The sequence below is a fragment of the Lithobates pipiens genome, unplaced genomic scaffold (assembly GCF_037356315.1).
Source record: "Lithobates pipiens isolate NorthernLeopardFrog02 unplaced genomic scaffold, aLitPip1_a1.2 Scaffold_1, whole genome shotgun sequence".
Lineage (NCBI taxonomy): Eukaryota > Metazoa > Chordata > Amphibia > Anura > Ranidae > Lithobates > Lithobates pipiens.
Window position 1 is genome coordinate 51,306,639 of NW_027507685.1, and position 18,016 is coordinate 51,324,654.

The following is an 18,016-nucleotide window of genomic DNA, read 5'->3' on the forward strand; positions in this document are numbered from 1 at the left end:
CATGGCAGGTCAACATATGTCTGCTCAAGCATGTGGTGCCCAAGCGGCTAATGTTTTGGCCACGCGAGATACGCTTGAGACATATGCTGCAAATAGCAGTGGTGTGATCTGATGCACTCGTCTCAAAAAAGACCCACACCAAAGAACTTTTGGAATAACATGCAGAGGCAGCGCCCTGCACAGGCGGAGCTCTACTTTGTGATTCAGTCGGTGTGCTGCCCCTAAGCAGGCCCCCGGAGGGCATCCTGCCTCGTTGGAGATGGGCCTCCTCCTCCTCACTGGAGCAAACCTGGCAGTATGCTGCAGCTGGTGGAACATGACTGCCAGATTGCTGTGCTTCTTGAGCATCCCCTCTCTCTGTGCTCACGCTACTGCCTTCCTCTAGCTGAATATCATCATCAGAGCCTTCAAAACACTGGGCATCCTCCTGGAGCATGTAACCAACACTGTGCTAAAACAGTTCGGGGGACTCCTTAGGAGGACATGGTGGGTCTAGGGAAGGAGTGACTGATGGTGACATTGAGACGAGGGAAAAGGATGTATTGGCAGCTGCTTTGCTAGTACCCTGAGCGTGAGAGAGGATGAGGAGGATGAAGAGGGCTTGGTCATCCACTCTAACAAGTCTTCGGCATTATCTGGCTCAACACATCCAGCTGCCGAAAATAAGGACAAGCGTGTCTCATGGGCACGTGCTGATAACAATGCACCGCATCCACGACCAGCACTGTTGTCTCTAGACACAGAGCCTGCTTGCCCTCTTTTATTGGCTCGTGACTGTCTGCCTCTCCTTGTTAGCCTTCCAGACATAGTAATGGCCTGCAGGGAGATGGGAAAACCAGCAATTGGGTAGTGTATATTGTGCTGGAGGCACACAACGCCCACTAACTCCTACAGATGCCTGTATGATAGAACACCAGCAATAAAGGGTAGATACAGGTGTATACTGTGCTGTGCTGGAGGCACACAACACCCACTTACTCTTGCAGATGGCTGTATTAGAGAACACCAGCAATAAAGGGTAGATACAGCTGTATATTGTGCTGTGCTGGAGGCACACAACACCCACTAACTCCTGCAGATGGCTCTATTAGAGAACAGCAATAAAGGATAGGTACAGGTGTATAATTCGCTGGAGGCACACAACACCCACTAACTCCTGCAGATGGCTAGAGAACAGCAATAAAGGGTAGATACAGGTGTATACTGTGCTGGAGGCACACAACACCCACTAACTCCTGCAGATGGCTGTATTAGAGAACAACAGCAATAAAGGGTAGATACAGGTGTATACTGCGCTGGAGGCACACAACACCCACTAACTCCTGCAGATGGCTATATTAGAGAACAACAGCAATAAAGGGTACATATACGGGTGTATACTGCACTGGAGGCAACCAACACCCACTAACTCCTGCAGATGGCTACATTAGAGAACAACAGCAATAAAGGGTAGATACTGGTGTATACTGCGATGGAGGCACACAACACCCACTAACTCCTGCAGACGCGGGAACACACTACACAAGGTCACCTCACTGGCAGCCTCATATAGTGTGGGGCGTGTACTAAACCCCCTGAGCATCCTGCCTGTGGCCAATTATGGCTCTCCTCACTGCCAGCCCTGTGATTAGACAAGCATGTGGGGTCACAGTGCATGCTTGGCCAATCATGAGCCAGCAATGCACTGCGATGGCACAGTGCATTGTGGGCCGTGAGCGCCAAATACGAATTTGGCGCGAACGGCCCACAGAGTTCTGGCTTCACCAAACGGGCAAACAGCCGGTGTTCGAGTCGAACATGCGTTCAACTCGAACACCAAGCTCATCCCTACTAAAGATGTGTCGGATGAATACTATCATTGTAAGCTATGATAACTGTACTAAAAGAAAAATACATTAGTTAAAAAAAAAAGTTATTTTAAGTATCTTTTATATTCCTTTTCTTCATTTGTCAACCAATCAAGAACACAAATAAGAAAAACAGTGTACTAAATAGAAGCTACAGACGTACACTATATTACCAAATGTATTGAGACACATGCTTTTACACACACATGAACTTTAATGGCATTCCAGTCTTAGTCCGTAGGATTCAATATTAAGTTGGCCCACCCATTGCAGTTATAACAGCTTCAACTCTTCTGGGAAGGCTGTCTACAAGGTTTAGGAATGTGTCTAGGGGAATGTTTGACCATTCTTCCAGAAGCGCATTTGTGAAGTCAGGCACTGATTTTGGATGAGAAGTGCTGGCTCGCAGTCTGTGCACTAATTCATTGCAAAGGTTTTCTATCAGGCTGACATCAGGACTCTGTGCAGGCCAGTCAAATTCCTCCACCCCAAACTAGTTAGTCCGTAGGGTTCAATATTGAACTCTATGGGCTAAGACTGGAATGCCATTAACGCTCATGTATGTGGAAAGGCAGGCATCCAAATACTTTTGGTAATTTCGTGTATGTATACAAAATGTAAAAATTATTTAGGAGAGCAATTTAGTGACAGAAGTAGCTGATAAACACTGATGATGCTAAATTTACCCTGGACATCTAGGCTTCAATGAACTCTGTTCACTAAAGTGGTAAAGTGGTTGTAAACCCTTACAAACCACTTTGACCTACAGGTAAGCCTAGATTAAGGTTTACCTGTAGGTCCAAGAAATATCTGCTAAACCTACACGATTTAGGAGATATATACTAAAAGACAGTGACAGCTGTCTACGGCGCATGCGCCGTAGACAGCGGCGCGCAGGCGCCCTATCGTCGTTAGCGGCATGCCGCTGCTAACGGCGATATGCCGTTAGTGGCAGCTCCCGTGCGCATGCGTAGGAGTGGCATCATTGCTGCTCCGGCGCTGTGAGTGGCCGGAGCAGCGATACCAAAAGATGGACGCTCCGGACTACAGGGGACATCGCTGGCTCCTGTGTCAGGTAAGTGACACTTAATGGGCTACTATGCGATGCATAGTAGCCCATTATTCTTTACCTTTGCAGGGAGACAAAGAGGAAGTAAACCCATCAGGGTTTACGTCCTCTTTAAAGGAGCTCTATAATGAATTTTGTGCAATTAGGTTTTAGCATTTTTAGAAGTTTTTTTTTTTAAACTGTTTTGTATATTTTATTACAATACATATCCAATCTTTTTTTTTATTTTATTTTTTATTAATTTATGACAAAGGAATCTCAAAGTACTATGGGTTACTAAAGAAAGTTCAACAGTAAGCTTGCTTGTGGACTCGCTGTTCTCGAAGCCTAGGACTGAGCCCTCTGATAAGGAATGATTCCCTCAACTGGTCATTCGGATGTGTGTGCAAATGTCATCTTCACCTACTGTTCTCTATACTGGCTTTTTCAACATAGGGTAGATGGAGAGAGCAATGAAAGAAGCCTATAGCTCTATCTGCCTGCTGAGTAAAAGACGGCACAATAATCACATGCAACATTTCATATTTACTCAACTAAAAACAAGTTTTATGCACATTATATTAAGGCCTGACATAATAAAGAAAAGATGTACAGGACCACTATAGTTTATTTAATGGAGAATAATCCAGATAGGACTTGAGTATCACATGTAGCCTTATTTAGACAGATATGCTTGTAGACATGCACTTGCAACATAACTTACTCTGCTGGACCATTGTAGTGTGTGTTTTTACCCTTCGCCCTGCATAACATAAGAAAGAAAATATATTTTTAAAGGGTATATCAAGAATTGTGCCTAATTTTAGCTATGTCGGGTAAATAAAACACATTTTAAATATTGTGCATAATCCCTTCAAATACTATGTATGTGACGGGGCATACAATCTATATATATATATATATATATATATATATATATATATATATATATATATATATATATATATATATATATATATATATATATATATATATATATATATATATATATTATTTTCCTAACCATTTTCTATGGACGTTTAAGTTTAGTTCACATGCTGCCATCTAGTGACCTTTTGTGGTAATGCATTTGTGTTCTCAATTTATTTCCCCTTATGTTATGACATACTTCCTTTGCATGTAATGCTCCACCCTTCTTCCTGTGTTTTGTACTTTCTGTGCCATCAATGGAGTAACAAGCCTCATGTAGCAGAGCACATGTATTCTACATTGTAAGCTACAGACAATATCATCTTTTGACCGCACAATACCACAACCTGTTCATCTATTTGTATCCTGTCATCTGCTGTAATCTGATGATCAGAATAAAGCATCTGTGGATGGAAATCGGTATTGGTGAGTTCAAGCTATCTGATGAGGATTGTCCTTAGTAAATATATCTGCTTATATAGGCCAGGCATAGAGGTCTCACAAGGGATAGATTGATTCACAACAATCGGAGTTAGAATAGTCAAAAGATGTAAAGAATTCCCACAGCATGCTGTGTATATGTGTGCGCCTGATCTGCAATCAAGCTCAGTGCCATCCACCATCTTGTGAAGCATATGGTCGCACGAGTTTACTGCACCTCATGTGAATGTTGAAAACTGTTTCTCTACATTGAACTGTGTTACCCCATCTGTCTAAGCTGCTGTTCGTCTTCTTAAAGAGACAGTACCATTTCTTGCAAAAACATGAAAAATGTCTAGACAAGACTCTGAGCACCCCTTTGTGGCTGAACCAACGCAGATTCATCATGCCTCTGAACCCGCAGATGTACAGGGAGCAGATTCTGCAGATATTGCCGAACAGAGTGCAAGACCCAAACATACAATAAAACCAGCACAGAAACTCAGAGAAAACTATGAAACCAATAGAGATGAGTTCTCCAGCAATCTGTCAGACTTATGGGACAGAACGTCACACTGCATGTCAGTTTTGTCACACGTGAATGATCGACCAGCTGAACTAAGAGACTCTATAGATCGCTATTCTGCTGCATACAAACGCTACCAGCGGCTGTTTGCAAAATACACAGCTTTCTTGCAGGACTGTAATATAGAGGACTCTTCAGCAGAACTGACCAGGGCTGATGCACTAAACCAACAAAAGGATCTCTTAGTGCAAAATGCCCAATGTAAGGCAGAACTCCGCATTGCTCAACTGCAGGAGACCAGATCTCACAGATCCACATCAACCAAGTACACGGCACGTTCTTCTAGATTCTCTCGCTCCAGAAGTTCAATTTTAAGCATCAAACTAATAGAGGTCTGTGCAAGTCTGGAAGCAAATAAAGTGCGAAGCTCCTTTACCAGAAATTAAGAAGAATTAGAAACGCAAAGGGCAGCTTGCCATGCAAAGATGGTAAATCACCAAGCAGAGATGGAGGCTCAGAGCAAAACTTGCCAAGCAGAGATGGAAGTTCAGAGCAAAGCTCGCCAAGCAGAGATGGAAGCTCAGAGCAAAGCTCACCAAGCAGAGATGGAAGCTCAGAGCAAAGCTTGTCAAGCAGAGCTGGATGCTCACAGAAAAACTCTTGAAGCAGAGATGAAAGCTCAACAAGCAGAGGCAGATTCCCAATTAAAGATTCTGCAAATGGAAAAAGAGGAAGCAGTTGCCCTAGAAAGGCTGAGTACTCGAACAAGTGATGGGAGAAAGTGCTAACTCAGACTGGTTCATCCCAGCAGAACTGCAAGACCCAGTTGAACGCACCAGTGAATATGTGCTAAAGCATAATGTTTGCAACAATACAGAGTTATCTCCTGTACGTCTTACTAACAACACTGTCCTGACTCTCAAAACAGAGACCTCTCAGCTCCAAATGCCTGAGCCTCTTCAAGTCTACAACACAAGTGCTTATATGCAGCAAACTACATCACCCTTTGCTAACAACAAGGTGACTTCCAGTGACAAGCCGCAGCTCAAGCCACAGCCAGCACAAGCTTTAGGGATTACACCACAGTTAAATGCTCTTGCAACATTGTTTCATGCTGGCAAACCTCATCCTACTTCACCAGGGAACTTTCACACCCAAGGGGTTCCACAAGTTATTTTGGTACCGAAGAGTGAGAGACCTGACTTGAATGACTTTGCCAGATATATGGTACGCTGTGAGCTCATTAACACTACCCTCTCAAGGTTTCATGACTGTCCGGGGAGTTACAGGGCCTGGAAATCAACCTTCAAAGCTGCTATTGCCGATCTCAACCTTAATACCAAGGAGAAACTTGATTTTCTCATTAATTGGCTAGGGCCAGAATCTGCAGATCGTGTTAAAAGACTGATAACAGTGCATGTCCACCACCCAGATGCAGGTCTTGTTGCTTCATGGGCAAGACTTGAGCAAGTCTATGGTAGCTCTGAAGCAAAAGAGAGTGCTCTATTCAAGAGACTGCAAAACTTCCCAAAAATAGGGAACAAAGACTATCACAAGCTCCAATATCTGAGTGACCTTCTCATGGAGCTGGACTTGGCAAAGACAGACCCATGTCTACCTGGACACTGCTCATTGTATCAATCCAGTGGTGTCTAAACTGCCATACAGCCTGCAAGAGAAATGGGCATAACAGGGCTCAAGGTACAAAAGAGACTATAACATATCTTTTCCTCCATTTGCATATTTTTGCAAGTTCATCCGTGATCAAGCCTGGATGAGAAATGATCCCAGCTTCAGCTTCATTTAAACCAACTTGCCTGCTTCATCTTCATCAAGGTATGATAACATAGCAGCTAAACCTAAAGACATTAATAGAGCAATATCTGTTAAAAGGACAGACATGTTACCACCTGCATCCTCTCCCGCTCACCAGAGCGATTCGGGTGACAGAGATAAAGACCCTAATCGTCAGTGCCCTATTCACATGAAGCCTCATCCCCTAAAGAAATGTCGCGGGCTTAGGGCAAAAACATTACAAGAGCGCAGGGAAATTCTTCAGAAACTTGGAATATGCTACAGGTGCTGTTCTTGTTATGGACATTTTGCTAAAGACTGTAAAGTTGGCATCAAGTGCACAGAATGCAGTAGCGACAGACATGTTACAGCTATGCATCCCGGGCCCACCCTCAGACAATTCACAGCAGCCTCCTACCTCTAGCCCTTTCTCAAGTCATGGCGGGGAGCAACAAGGTCATGTTCCTAACATTTCTTTTTCATGTACAGAAGTCTGCGGGGAAGTCTTATGCCACGTACACACGATCAAACAATCCAGTGGAAAAGTCCGGCGGACTCAAGTCCGCTGGACAATCCGCCCGTGTGTGGGCTTCGGCTGACTTTTTTTTACCCAAACGTCCGGCGGACTAAGAAAGTAGTTTTGCACCAAAATATGTCCGCTAGACTCGCAGTCCGGTGGACAATATGGCTGTGTGTGTGCTAGTCCGCCGTACTTTTGAAATGAACGGACTTTTCCCACACAGAGAAAAGTCCGCTCATTTTGAGCGCGGTTCCAGGTAGCCGGGACCAGCGAAGGAGGCGTTGCTGGCCCCGTCACCTGGTATGGAGTTAAAGGGGAAGCCCTACGCCGAAAAAACGGCGTGGGGTCCCCCCTAGGTCCATATCAGACCTTTATCCGAGCACGCAACCTGGCCGGTCAGGAAAGGGGGTGGGGACGAGCGAGCGGCCCCCCTCCTGAGCCGTACCAGGCCGTGTGCCCTCAACATGGAGGGGTGCTCTGGGGAAGGGGGGGCCGCGCGGCCCCCCCACCCCAAAGCACCTTGTCCCCATGTTGATGAGGACAGGGGCCTCTTGCCGACAACTCTGGCCATTGGTTGTCGGGGTCTGCGGGCGGGGGGCTTATCAGAATCCGTGAGCCCCCTTTAATAAGGGGGCCCCCGGATCCCGGCCCCCCACCCTATGTGAAAGAGTATGGGGTACAGTGTACCCCTACCCATTCACTTGTGAAAAAAAAAAAAAAACACAACACACAGGGGTTAAAATAGTTTATTGCACAGCTCCGGGGTCTTCTTCTGTCTTCGGGGGTCTTCTCGCCGGACTCCTCCGCTATCTTCTGCTAGCTCTTTTACAGGAGCCTGGCTTTCTTGTTTGCCGCCGCCCTCTTCTTCCAACTTCGGGGGTCTTGTCCCCCTCTTCGGTTCTTCTTGCCAGGCCACCACACCTTCTTCTAGCTCTTTTACAAGCGGTAGCCCGGTCTTCTGTCGCCGCTGTCTTCTGGCTTTCTGTTCTTCTCTTCTCTTCTTCTCTTCTTGAGCTGTTGCCTCGTCGCTGTCGCTGGTCACAATGACAGGGACGTGGCGTGCGGCGACTTATATAGGGACATCGCCGGATGATGTCCCCGCCCATTATGTTGTCACAGTTCCAGCATTTCCTGGCCGGCCAGGTAGCGTGCTTGGATAAGGGTCTTATATGGACCTGGGGGTGACCCCCACACCGTTTTTTCAGCGTAGGGATTCCCCTTTAAGTCCATACCAGGTGACGGGGCAAGTTACGCCTCCTTCGCTGGTCCCAGCTACCTGGAGCCGCGCTCAAAATGAACGGACTTTCCTCCGTGTGTGTGGGCGAGTCCGTTCATTTCAAAAGTACGGCGGATAGTCTGATACCTAGTCTGCCGCAAAAGTGCCGTGTGTGGGCAGGTAGCTCGTTCGGAAAGTCCGGCGGACAGTCCGGCGGTTTGTCCGCCAGACTAAGTCCGCTGGATAGTCTGATACGTGTGTACGCAGCATAAGAATTACAGGCCTACAATATACAGTAAAACACCAAATTTCTATGCAAGACAATGTATCGCTTTCAGACGCAAAAATCTGACATAATCATGCCGCCAGGGAGGTTAACTGTCAGCAATCTTAATGTTATAGATGATCGGTGTATATCTGCATGGACATATCCATATTTGCTAATTTCAAAGGCAGATTCTGCTTTCTTCTTTACAGCACTACACATTGGTTGAGCTTTGTTCCTCCTTCTTGGGATGTAAGCTTGTCAGGGCAAAAAAAAAAAAAAAAAAGAAAAAGCTATACAATAGGGAAATGTGCATTAATTGCCCAAATTCTATGCGTTATTCCTTTAAAGGCCATGAAAGTACAAGAAAAATAATGTTTTGCCTGAAATGCACGCAGTTCCTATTTTCCAGTTTTTTGTTGATTACATACAGCATTTTTGGGGACTGAATGGTGTCAGCCATGCCCAGTTGTCTTTTGCTAAACGACTGAATCCATCCCACTCTCTTCATTTGTCTGGAGGGAGGGTGGGAGTTAATAGTACTGACCAGCAATGCAAAGTGGGTTGGAGAAGGGGTTTAGCAGCACTAACCAGCAATGCAAGGTGCGGGGTTATAGGGGCTTAGGCCCTGCTCATTAAAGCCTAGAAGGAATGGTCCAAAGGTGATAACTGTGGGGGGATGAACTGATGGAGAAAATGAAAATACAGTTGTTAGGTATGGGTAGGATAGGATTCTCTGAAGAGGAGGGTTTTCAGGGATTGTCTAAAGGCTAATAGAGTCCCCACCCCCTTTCCTGACCAGCCAGGCTGCGTGCTCGGATAAGGGTCTGATATGGACTTTGGGGGAACCCACGCCGTTTTAATTCAGTGTAGAGATTCCCCTTTAAGTCCATACCATGTGACGGGCTAGCAACATGTCAATCTCGCCAATGGTGTGTATGGGGCATCATTGGTCCAAACCTAACCAACAACCTTGTAAATGTACTTATGAGATTCAGAAGAGAGCCAGTTGCCATAACTGCTGACATTAAACAAATGTGTCATTGCTTCGTTGTACGTGAAGACCATCGTAAATTCCTAAGGTTTCTGTGGCACTGTGAAAACAACATGGACAATGAGATGATTGAATGCCGCATGAAGGTACATGTTTTCGGAAATAGTCCCTCACCCGCTGTTACAATATACGGTTTACAAAGGACCGCCCTTGACAGAGAAAAGGAGTATGGTATGGATGCTTGACACTTTGTTGAGAGAGACTTCTATGTGGACGACGGACTTAAATCTTTAACTACAGACGAAGAAGCCATAGACCTTCTCCAAAGGACACAAGGTATGCTTTCCGAGGCTAACCTCAGACTGCACAAGATTGCCTCAAACAGTGTTGCTGTTATGAAAGCCTTTCAACCTGGTGATCATGCCACAGGGTTTAAAGACTTGAATCTGGGAATGGACATACCATCTGTACAGAAAAGTCTGGGCCTACGGTGGGACTTATTAAAAGACACCTTCGGCTTTCAAGTCAGCTCTGCAGACAAGGGATTTACCAAACGTGGTGTTCTGTCAGTGGTGGACAGCCTATATGATCCATTGGGATTCGTAGCTCCCATTACCATACAAGGTAAATCCTTATGTAGCACTAACCCCTGAAGGAGCCGGTGGTTATTTTTGGGCTTACCGTTACCTTTCGTTCTCCTTGTGACACGTCTAGGGGATGGCCCGGTAACTTGAGACTGACAATAGATCCAGTTGAATGGATTTTTATTTGCAAACGTCAACCATTGAACAGTCTTTTTAACTTGGGATCAGAGGGTTGGAAAGGAAAGTTCAGGTACTCTCAATGTCAAAGTGTATAAACGTTAAGGAACTTGCTTACTTTGACTGCATCCAGAGAATAGCCATTCGCAGCTGGATGAGCACTCAGGTTGGACAGTCCGTCTACTCACAAGGCCTAGCAGCCAACAAGGTGCTTACTCAGGAACAAAGTCTTTTATCACTGACGTTGTTGTAGAACACATAGGGAAACTAAGCTGTCGCACACTTGTAGGATACCTGGATCTTTCAGCTCACTTGGCGATATCCCCCAAGACCGGATTCTTTCAGTTACTTCAGCCCTTCCAGCCTCTTGTTAAGAAAAACCAACTTCATGCGTGCCATTCTTCTAAAGAGTCCTCCCCTGGAATGCTCGAAGTACACTGGGTTTCTCACGGACAGGTGACAGCACCCATCCACCTCAGAATCTTTCCTTAGTTCCTCTGCCTTGGGCTAGCCAGCCCCGAGGCATCAAAATCGGCGGAACCGCACCCCAGTCCATAGCCTTCCTGGGGCCTGTCAGGAGGACCAGGACCATACACTCAGCACAGCATACTGGACTGGAACCCCGAACCACATGATGTCCGTGTCTTAAATACCCTCTCCCAGAGGGCACAGCGGGAGGGCCACTCCCACTCACCTATCTCCGAGAGGGGATAATTCAAGTGCCTAACCAGACCATAGTTCTACACCTGTCACCAGAGACAGCTCCCCCTGTGGCCAGGCTGAACATCTCACAGTCTAGTCAGACTGACACCGAAGCCAAATTTAGTCAAATAGGCCCAAACCAAACTGTGGTTTGGGCAAAGCTTTCATTTTGAAAACATAGCGTGTGCTCTTCAGGAGCCCACCACTACACTTACTTAGACAGTTCTCAGAGACTATTAAAGATTGGGATGCTCCACTACCAATAAACCAGCTTTCAAAGTAGGAGTCCTGGAAACAATCTCTACATGCCTTAGATGGAATCCATATACCACGCTGCTACACTTCTGCCTCCCTTGCCACAAGTCAGAGGAAAGATCTACTGAGGCCAGAGCAGCTGTCGCTTACCTCAAGGTAAGAGATTCTTCTAATCAAGCCCACATAGGGTTTCTGTTTGGGAAAGCTAAGTTAGCACCTAAGCCTGAACACACAATTCCCAGGCTAGGATAGATGTCAGATTCTACACAGACAGCAAAGTTGTTCTGGGCTACATATACAACCAGACTAAATGTTTCTATGTCTAATGTCAGCAACCGTGTAGCGAGAATCAGGAAATCATCTAAACCTGAACAATGGCATTATGTTTCATCTGAAATTAACCCTGCAGATCATATCACCAGGCCAGTGTCTGCAAGTGTCTTTGCAAATTCTTCTTGGTTAACAGGGCCTGAATTCCTGCTGGATCATCTAAAAGAAACCACTACTGATGTCTTCAGTCTTCTAGAACCTGACAAAGATGCAGCTACTCTTCTTACCCAGAAGCTTGGGTCTGTTCCTGTTCCACCTGGAAACTTTAAAGCAGGAAACCTGTGTTATGATCAGTGGAAACGAGTACAACAGCTCACCAACTGCTTCTGGAATCGTTGGATGATGGAGTATCTTTCTACTCTACAAGGACGCAGGAAACAGCAATGGCTGAACCCTGACATACAGGTTGGAGATCTTGTTCTGCTTAAGGACCAGCAAGCTGAAAGGATCGACTGGCCCATGGGACTTATTGTAAAGAGCATTCCTAGTGATGAAGGTAAAGTACGCAAAGTGGAGGTGAAGGTTTCAAGACAAGGGACTGTAAAGACTTTCATCAGACCTATCACAGAACTTATTTTGCTCTTACCCTTTGGAGAATGAACATATTTGCCTACGCTGCTGGATCCTACCCGTGATTTCAAGAAGAAAGTGTCTTGAACTTTAATTGATATATCTTAAAGCTTTAAATTAAGAGTTATTGTTTATTGCATGTTCTTTTTTGTCTTTCAGGTCTTCAAGACATCCAGCAAATTACACTGTTGTTATTTGCAGTTGCATCATTACCGTTCTGATTTATATAGTGGGATTTACCATGCCAGAAGGGGAGTGTCCTGCCCAACGGGGTATAGAATTTATATATATATATATTGTTTTCCTAACCATTTTCTATGGACGGTTAAGTTTAGTTAACATGCTGCCATCTAGTGACCTTTTGTGGTAATGCATTTGTGTTCTGAAGTTATTTCCCCTTATTTTATGACATACTTCCTTTGCATGTAATGCTCCACCCTTCTTCCTGTGTTTTGTACTTCCTGTGTCATCAATGGAATAACAAGCCTCATGTAGCAGAGCACATGCATTCTATATTGTAAGCTACAGACAATATCATCTTTTGACCGCACAGTAACACAACATGTTCATCTGTTTGTATCCTGTCATCTGCTGTAATCTGATGATCAGAATAAAGCATCTGTGGATGGAAATCGGTATTGGTGAGTTCAAGCTATCTGATGAGGATTGTCCTCAGTGATTATATCTGCTTATATAGGCCAGGCATAGAGGTCTCACAAGGGATAGATCGCTTCACAACAATCGGAGTCAGAATAATATATATGTATATATATATATATATATATATATATATATATATATATATATATATATTTATATTTAATATATATTATGTACATTTTTATTATTTATAGGTAATTTATTTACTATATTCTTGTCACCTAGTTATATATTTTTACTTTGTACCAACCAGTAATGCAAGCTGTAGTTAACATTGGCTGGAACGACTTTAGCAGGCTGCCATGTGCAATTGACATGCTCCAGATAATACCAAACGCAACTTAAATTTCTCACTGAGGTGTTTCCTTCACCTGTCAATGAAATTAAGTTAGTAAAATAACAGAACCCAAATGGGAAAAATACTGATATACAGTACAGTGGCTTCATCTCATCTTCCTTATTTCAAACATCCTTTTCTTAGTATAAATGTATAGAGAATAAATGCAAAGCTTTCATTTATAAAATACTCTCAAGGCCTAAGGAGTAGACGTGCATCACTGTGAGTAATTTTGGAATTCTGGAAATCTCAGTGTGTTTTAAAGGGTTTCCTGTTTATGGATACCTGAGTGTTTAAATCTCTTTGGGGTGTATTTATTACAATTTTAAGAGCCATTTGTCCAGTGAAACTACATTTGTTCTGTGCAAATGTGTGTAGCAGTTCCCCCGTGGGGTTTCTGCGTATTTGAGCACCCACACATCACCCTGCTTGGTGAGACATCCATTTTCAGATGGAGCCTGGGGGGCAGCAGGGTGTTGCATGTTTTAGGAAGAGCGGCCTCTTGATGACTGGGCCACCCAGTGGGAGGTAAGCGGCGACCGAGGTCTGCATGGGGTTAACACAGACCATGGCCGCCGCTCACCTCCCACTATAGGGGCATTGCTAAAGCAGGGCCAGCGCCAGCACACTTATGAGGTGCAGAAGTAGGCAGGAGAGAAGGCTCCTGTGACATGCAGGAAGTGCCTGCAGGGGACAGACACCTCGTGGGCCGGCCGCGCTGGAGGTATAGCTGCACTCAAGGAGACAGCGGCAGCCTCTCTCCTAACATCGGCCGGGACACTGCAATAGCTTCACAGGAAGGTGAGCACAGTGAAAAAAAAACCCTAACATGTTCCAGTGAGTTACATCCAAAGTCCTGCTCTGTAGTGCTGGCGAAAGGGAGTGGATTGGGGCTGTCTATTTACTGGTATGGGGCTGTCTACTTACTGGTCTGGGTCTGTCTACTTATTGGTCTGGGGCTGTCTGTGTACTGGTCTGGGGCTGTCTGTGTACTGGTCTGGGGCTGTCTATGTACTGGTCTGGGGCTGTCTATGTACTGGTCTGGGGCTGTCTATTTGCTGGTCTGGGGCTGTCTATTTGCTGGTCTGGGGCTGTCTATTTGCTGGTCTGGGGCTGTCTATTTGCTGGTCTGGGGCTGTCTATTTGCTGGTTTGAGGCCGTCTCTTTGCTGGTTTGAGGCCGTCTCTTTGCTGGACTGGGGTCGTCTCTTTGCTGGACTGGGGTCGTCTCTTTGCTGGACTGGGGTCGTCTCTTTGCTGGACTGGGGACGTCTCTTTGCTGGACTGGGGCCGTCTCTTTGCTGGACTGGGGCCGTCTCTTTGCTGGACTGGGGCCGTCTCTTTGCTGGACTGGGGCCGTCTCTTTGCTGGACTGGGGCTGTCTCTTTGCTCGTGGGGCAGCACAGTGGTATAGTGGTTAGCACTTTCACCTAGCAGCAATAGGGTCGCTGGTTCAAATCCCAACCAAGGCACCAGCTGCGTGGAGTTTGCATGTTCTCCCTGTGCCTGCGTGGGTTTCCTCCAGGTACTCTGGTTTCCTCCCACACTCCTAAAGACATGCTGGTAGGTTAATTAGACCTTGTCTAAAAAAATTGGCCTTAATATGTGTATGTCAATGTTGTATGTGTTTGTAAGCATGTCGGGACCTTACAGGGAAAAGGACCACGCAAAGCCACAGATGGACTCTGGTGGCAAGAAAGCACCCTGAGGAGATTCAGTTTGCATAGGTAGCACTATACAAGTCACTCACTCATTTGCTCATCTGGGGCCATTTCTTTGCTGGATTGGGGATGTCTCTTTGATATATGGAGATGTCTCCTTGCTGTATTGGGATGTCTCTCGGAATGAATATCTGGTCACCAACCACCCCTGCATGAACGCCTGCCCCACATCTCCACCCTATTCCCCCCAGGGATTGGGCTGCCCAGTTTAAAATGCCCAGGCCTATTTTTTGTCCCAGTCCAGGCCTGCCTCCAGCACACTACTTGAGATCACTTGCTTTCCTCAAATTCTAGATTCCTGTCACCGTTAGCACATGGCTAGGCCTCACTTTGAATAAGTCCTCACATTTTCCTGGTAGCCATTTGCAGGCAAGGGTCTGCAGTCCCCTCTGTGGTAGCAACCATTTTAGATGAAAAGGATAGTTGTGCTAACTGATACTTGGTAGACTACTGATCCCAGCAAGTTCCGTGCAAATACTGCCAACCTTCCTGGCTTCAACGACTTGACTTCAACAACACCGCAGTCTCTTCCTCTGGCTTCACATCCAAATCCTAGCATGTATCTCACAGAGCTTCCCACTGTGCTTCTCACTCACTGACCTGCCATGGATCCCTCCTGAATGACTTTCCTGGCCATGCTCCCTGTTGTCTCCTTCCTGCTTCTGTTCCAGGACACCTCTCAATGACTGTGTAAAGAGAGGCTCCCTCCCAGTTCCCGAGCTCCAGGCCTGAGGTCATCCCCCCAGAAAGGAGGTCCCCCAAGGGCCACCACAGCCTAACATGCCATAATTCAGTTCTTCCACACGACAACTTCTCCCACAACAGGTTGACCATGGGTATATATAGGAGGCCTGCCCCCTACCAATCCTAGTTGGGGATTGGTCAGGGCTCCCAAATACACCCTATGTCAGTCCAACCCCTTGCCCCGCCTCTTTTCCAGAACCCTCTCACTGGAAACAGAGGAGGCACCAGAGAGCTGAAGCACATGCCAATCACTTGCTGCTACACTAAACCACTTCCCTACCCCCAGAGCAAAAACAAACAGGCCTAGCTCACAGCTAGGCCTGCCTAAATGTACCTGGACTGGCAGTAAAAACACAAACACTACTCTAGCACCTACCTAAGGTAGAGGGTGCTACATGTCATGGCAGAGACACATCAAAATAGCATATTTTTTCATTTAGACTTTAACCACTTCCATACAGGGCATTTTCACCCCCTTCCTGCCCACTGCCCAGGCCAATTTTCAGCTTTCAGCGCTGTCACACTTTGAATGACAATTGCGCAGTCATGCAACGTTGTACCCAAATTAAATTTTGGTATTTGATCACCTCTGTTTTTTTTATTTTTTGCTCTATGAACAAAAAAGGAGCGTACATTTTTAAAAAAGAAACACAATATTTATGAATTTTTGCTATAGTAAATATCCCATTTAAAAAAAAAAAAATGTTTTAGGCCGATATGTATTCTTCTACATATTTTTGGGTAAAAAAAATCCCAATAAGCGTATATTGATTGGTTTGCGCAAAAGTTATAGCGTCTACAAAATGGGGGAAAATGGCGGCGATCTGCGATTTTTATCATGACTGTGACATTGCGGCAGACAGATCGGACACTTTTGACACTATTTTGGGACCATTCACATTAATAAAGCGATTACTGTATAAATGTGACTGGCAGGGAAGGGGTTAACACTAGGGATTGCTGCAGGGGTTAAATGTGTGTCCTAGGGAGTGAATCTAACTGTGGGTGGAAGGGAATGGTGAGGAGAGGAGACCAATCAGTGTTCCTCTGTACAAGGAACATCTGATCAGTTCTCCTCTCCCTTGACAGGACTTGACAGGACATGGATCTGTGTGTTTACACACACAGATCCACGTCACGGCTCTGTTACTGGGCAATCGCGGGTGCCCAGCGGACATCGCGGTTGCTGGGCACGTGCACTGGGTCCCCATCGATGCGGCGAGCATGCACGCACGCGTGCTCTCCACAATGCCAGGAAGCAGAGGACGTCACATGACGCCCACCTGGAGGGAGGAATAGTTCCTGCCGCCGTCATTTTACAATACAGCGGTAGGGAGCTGGTTAAACTGAGTCCGTGCTTCAAGAGAGCACTTCCCCTCCCAATAGAAATAGTTGATGAAGTTGTATGACCCATTGGAAGGCTAAAATCAAGAAACAGAATCCTGTATTGAAGCTGAGTAAACATGAACACTAATGTCATCTTACATGAAACCAGCTGACAAGGGACAAAATTTGTATTTCCAAAGCCAAGTCACAAAGCCTTCGATTAATGAAAATAGAGTGAGTAAATAACCCCATTGTTTTCAAGGGTCAAATGACAGTATCTCACAAGTGAGTACACCCCTCACATTTTTGTGAATATTTTATTATATCTTTTTATGTGACAACACTGAAGAAATTACACTTTGCTACAATGTAAAGTAGTGAGTGTACAGCATGTATAAAAGTGTAAATTTGCTGTCCCCTCAAAATAACTCAGCACACAGCCATTAAAGAGGAAGTAAACCCTGATGGGTTTACTTCCTCTTTTTTTCCCTGCAAAGGTAAAGCATAATGGACTACTATGCATCGCATAGTAGCTCATTATGTGTCACTTACCTGACACAGGAGCCAGCGAAGTCGCCGCTGATCCCTGTAGTCCGCCGCATCCATCTTGCTGGTGGCGTCTCACAGCTCCGACCAATGACAGCGGCGAAGCCGCGATGACGTCACTCCCGCGCATGCGCACGGGAGTCGCGTCTCGCAGCTCCGCCGCTGCCATTCGGCGAAGCCGCGATGACGTCACTCCCGCGCATGCGCACGGGAGTCGACAAATTAGGCAAATCCATTCTTGGACTTGCTGCATTTAGTGCGCCTGCGCGCCGCTGTCTACGGCGCATGCGCCGTAGACAGCGGTGCCCATTTTCGGGCAAATATCTCCTAAACCATATAGGTTTAGGAGATATTGCTTGGACCCACAGGTAAGCCTTAATCTAGGCTTACCTGTAGGTCAAAGTGGTTTGAAGGGGTTTACTTCCTCTTTAATGTCTATGTAATGTGACTCGTTAGTGTTACAAGGGTTCAGATATGAATGGGGAGCAGGTGTGTTAAATTTGGA

The 18,016-nt window shown here is 45.8% G+C and overlaps 1 protein-coding gene across 1 annotated transcript in view; it reads right to left on the minus strand.

The window, feature by feature from the left end:
* LOC143998664 (interleukin-13 receptor subunit alpha-1-like) overlaps positions 1–18,016 on the minus strand; it is a 172,934-nt gene that overhangs the window by 105,770 nt on the left and 49,148 nt on the right. The window contains exons 5-6 of the mRNA XM_077493979.1: positions 13,089–13,209; positions 3,620–3,658 (exon numbers count right to left, since the gene is read on the minus strand). Coding sequence (XP_077350105.1) covers positions 3,620–3,658; positions 13,089–13,209 — 160 coding nt within the window. The remainder of the gene's footprint in view (positions 1–3,619; positions 3,659–13,088; positions 13,210–18,016) is intronic.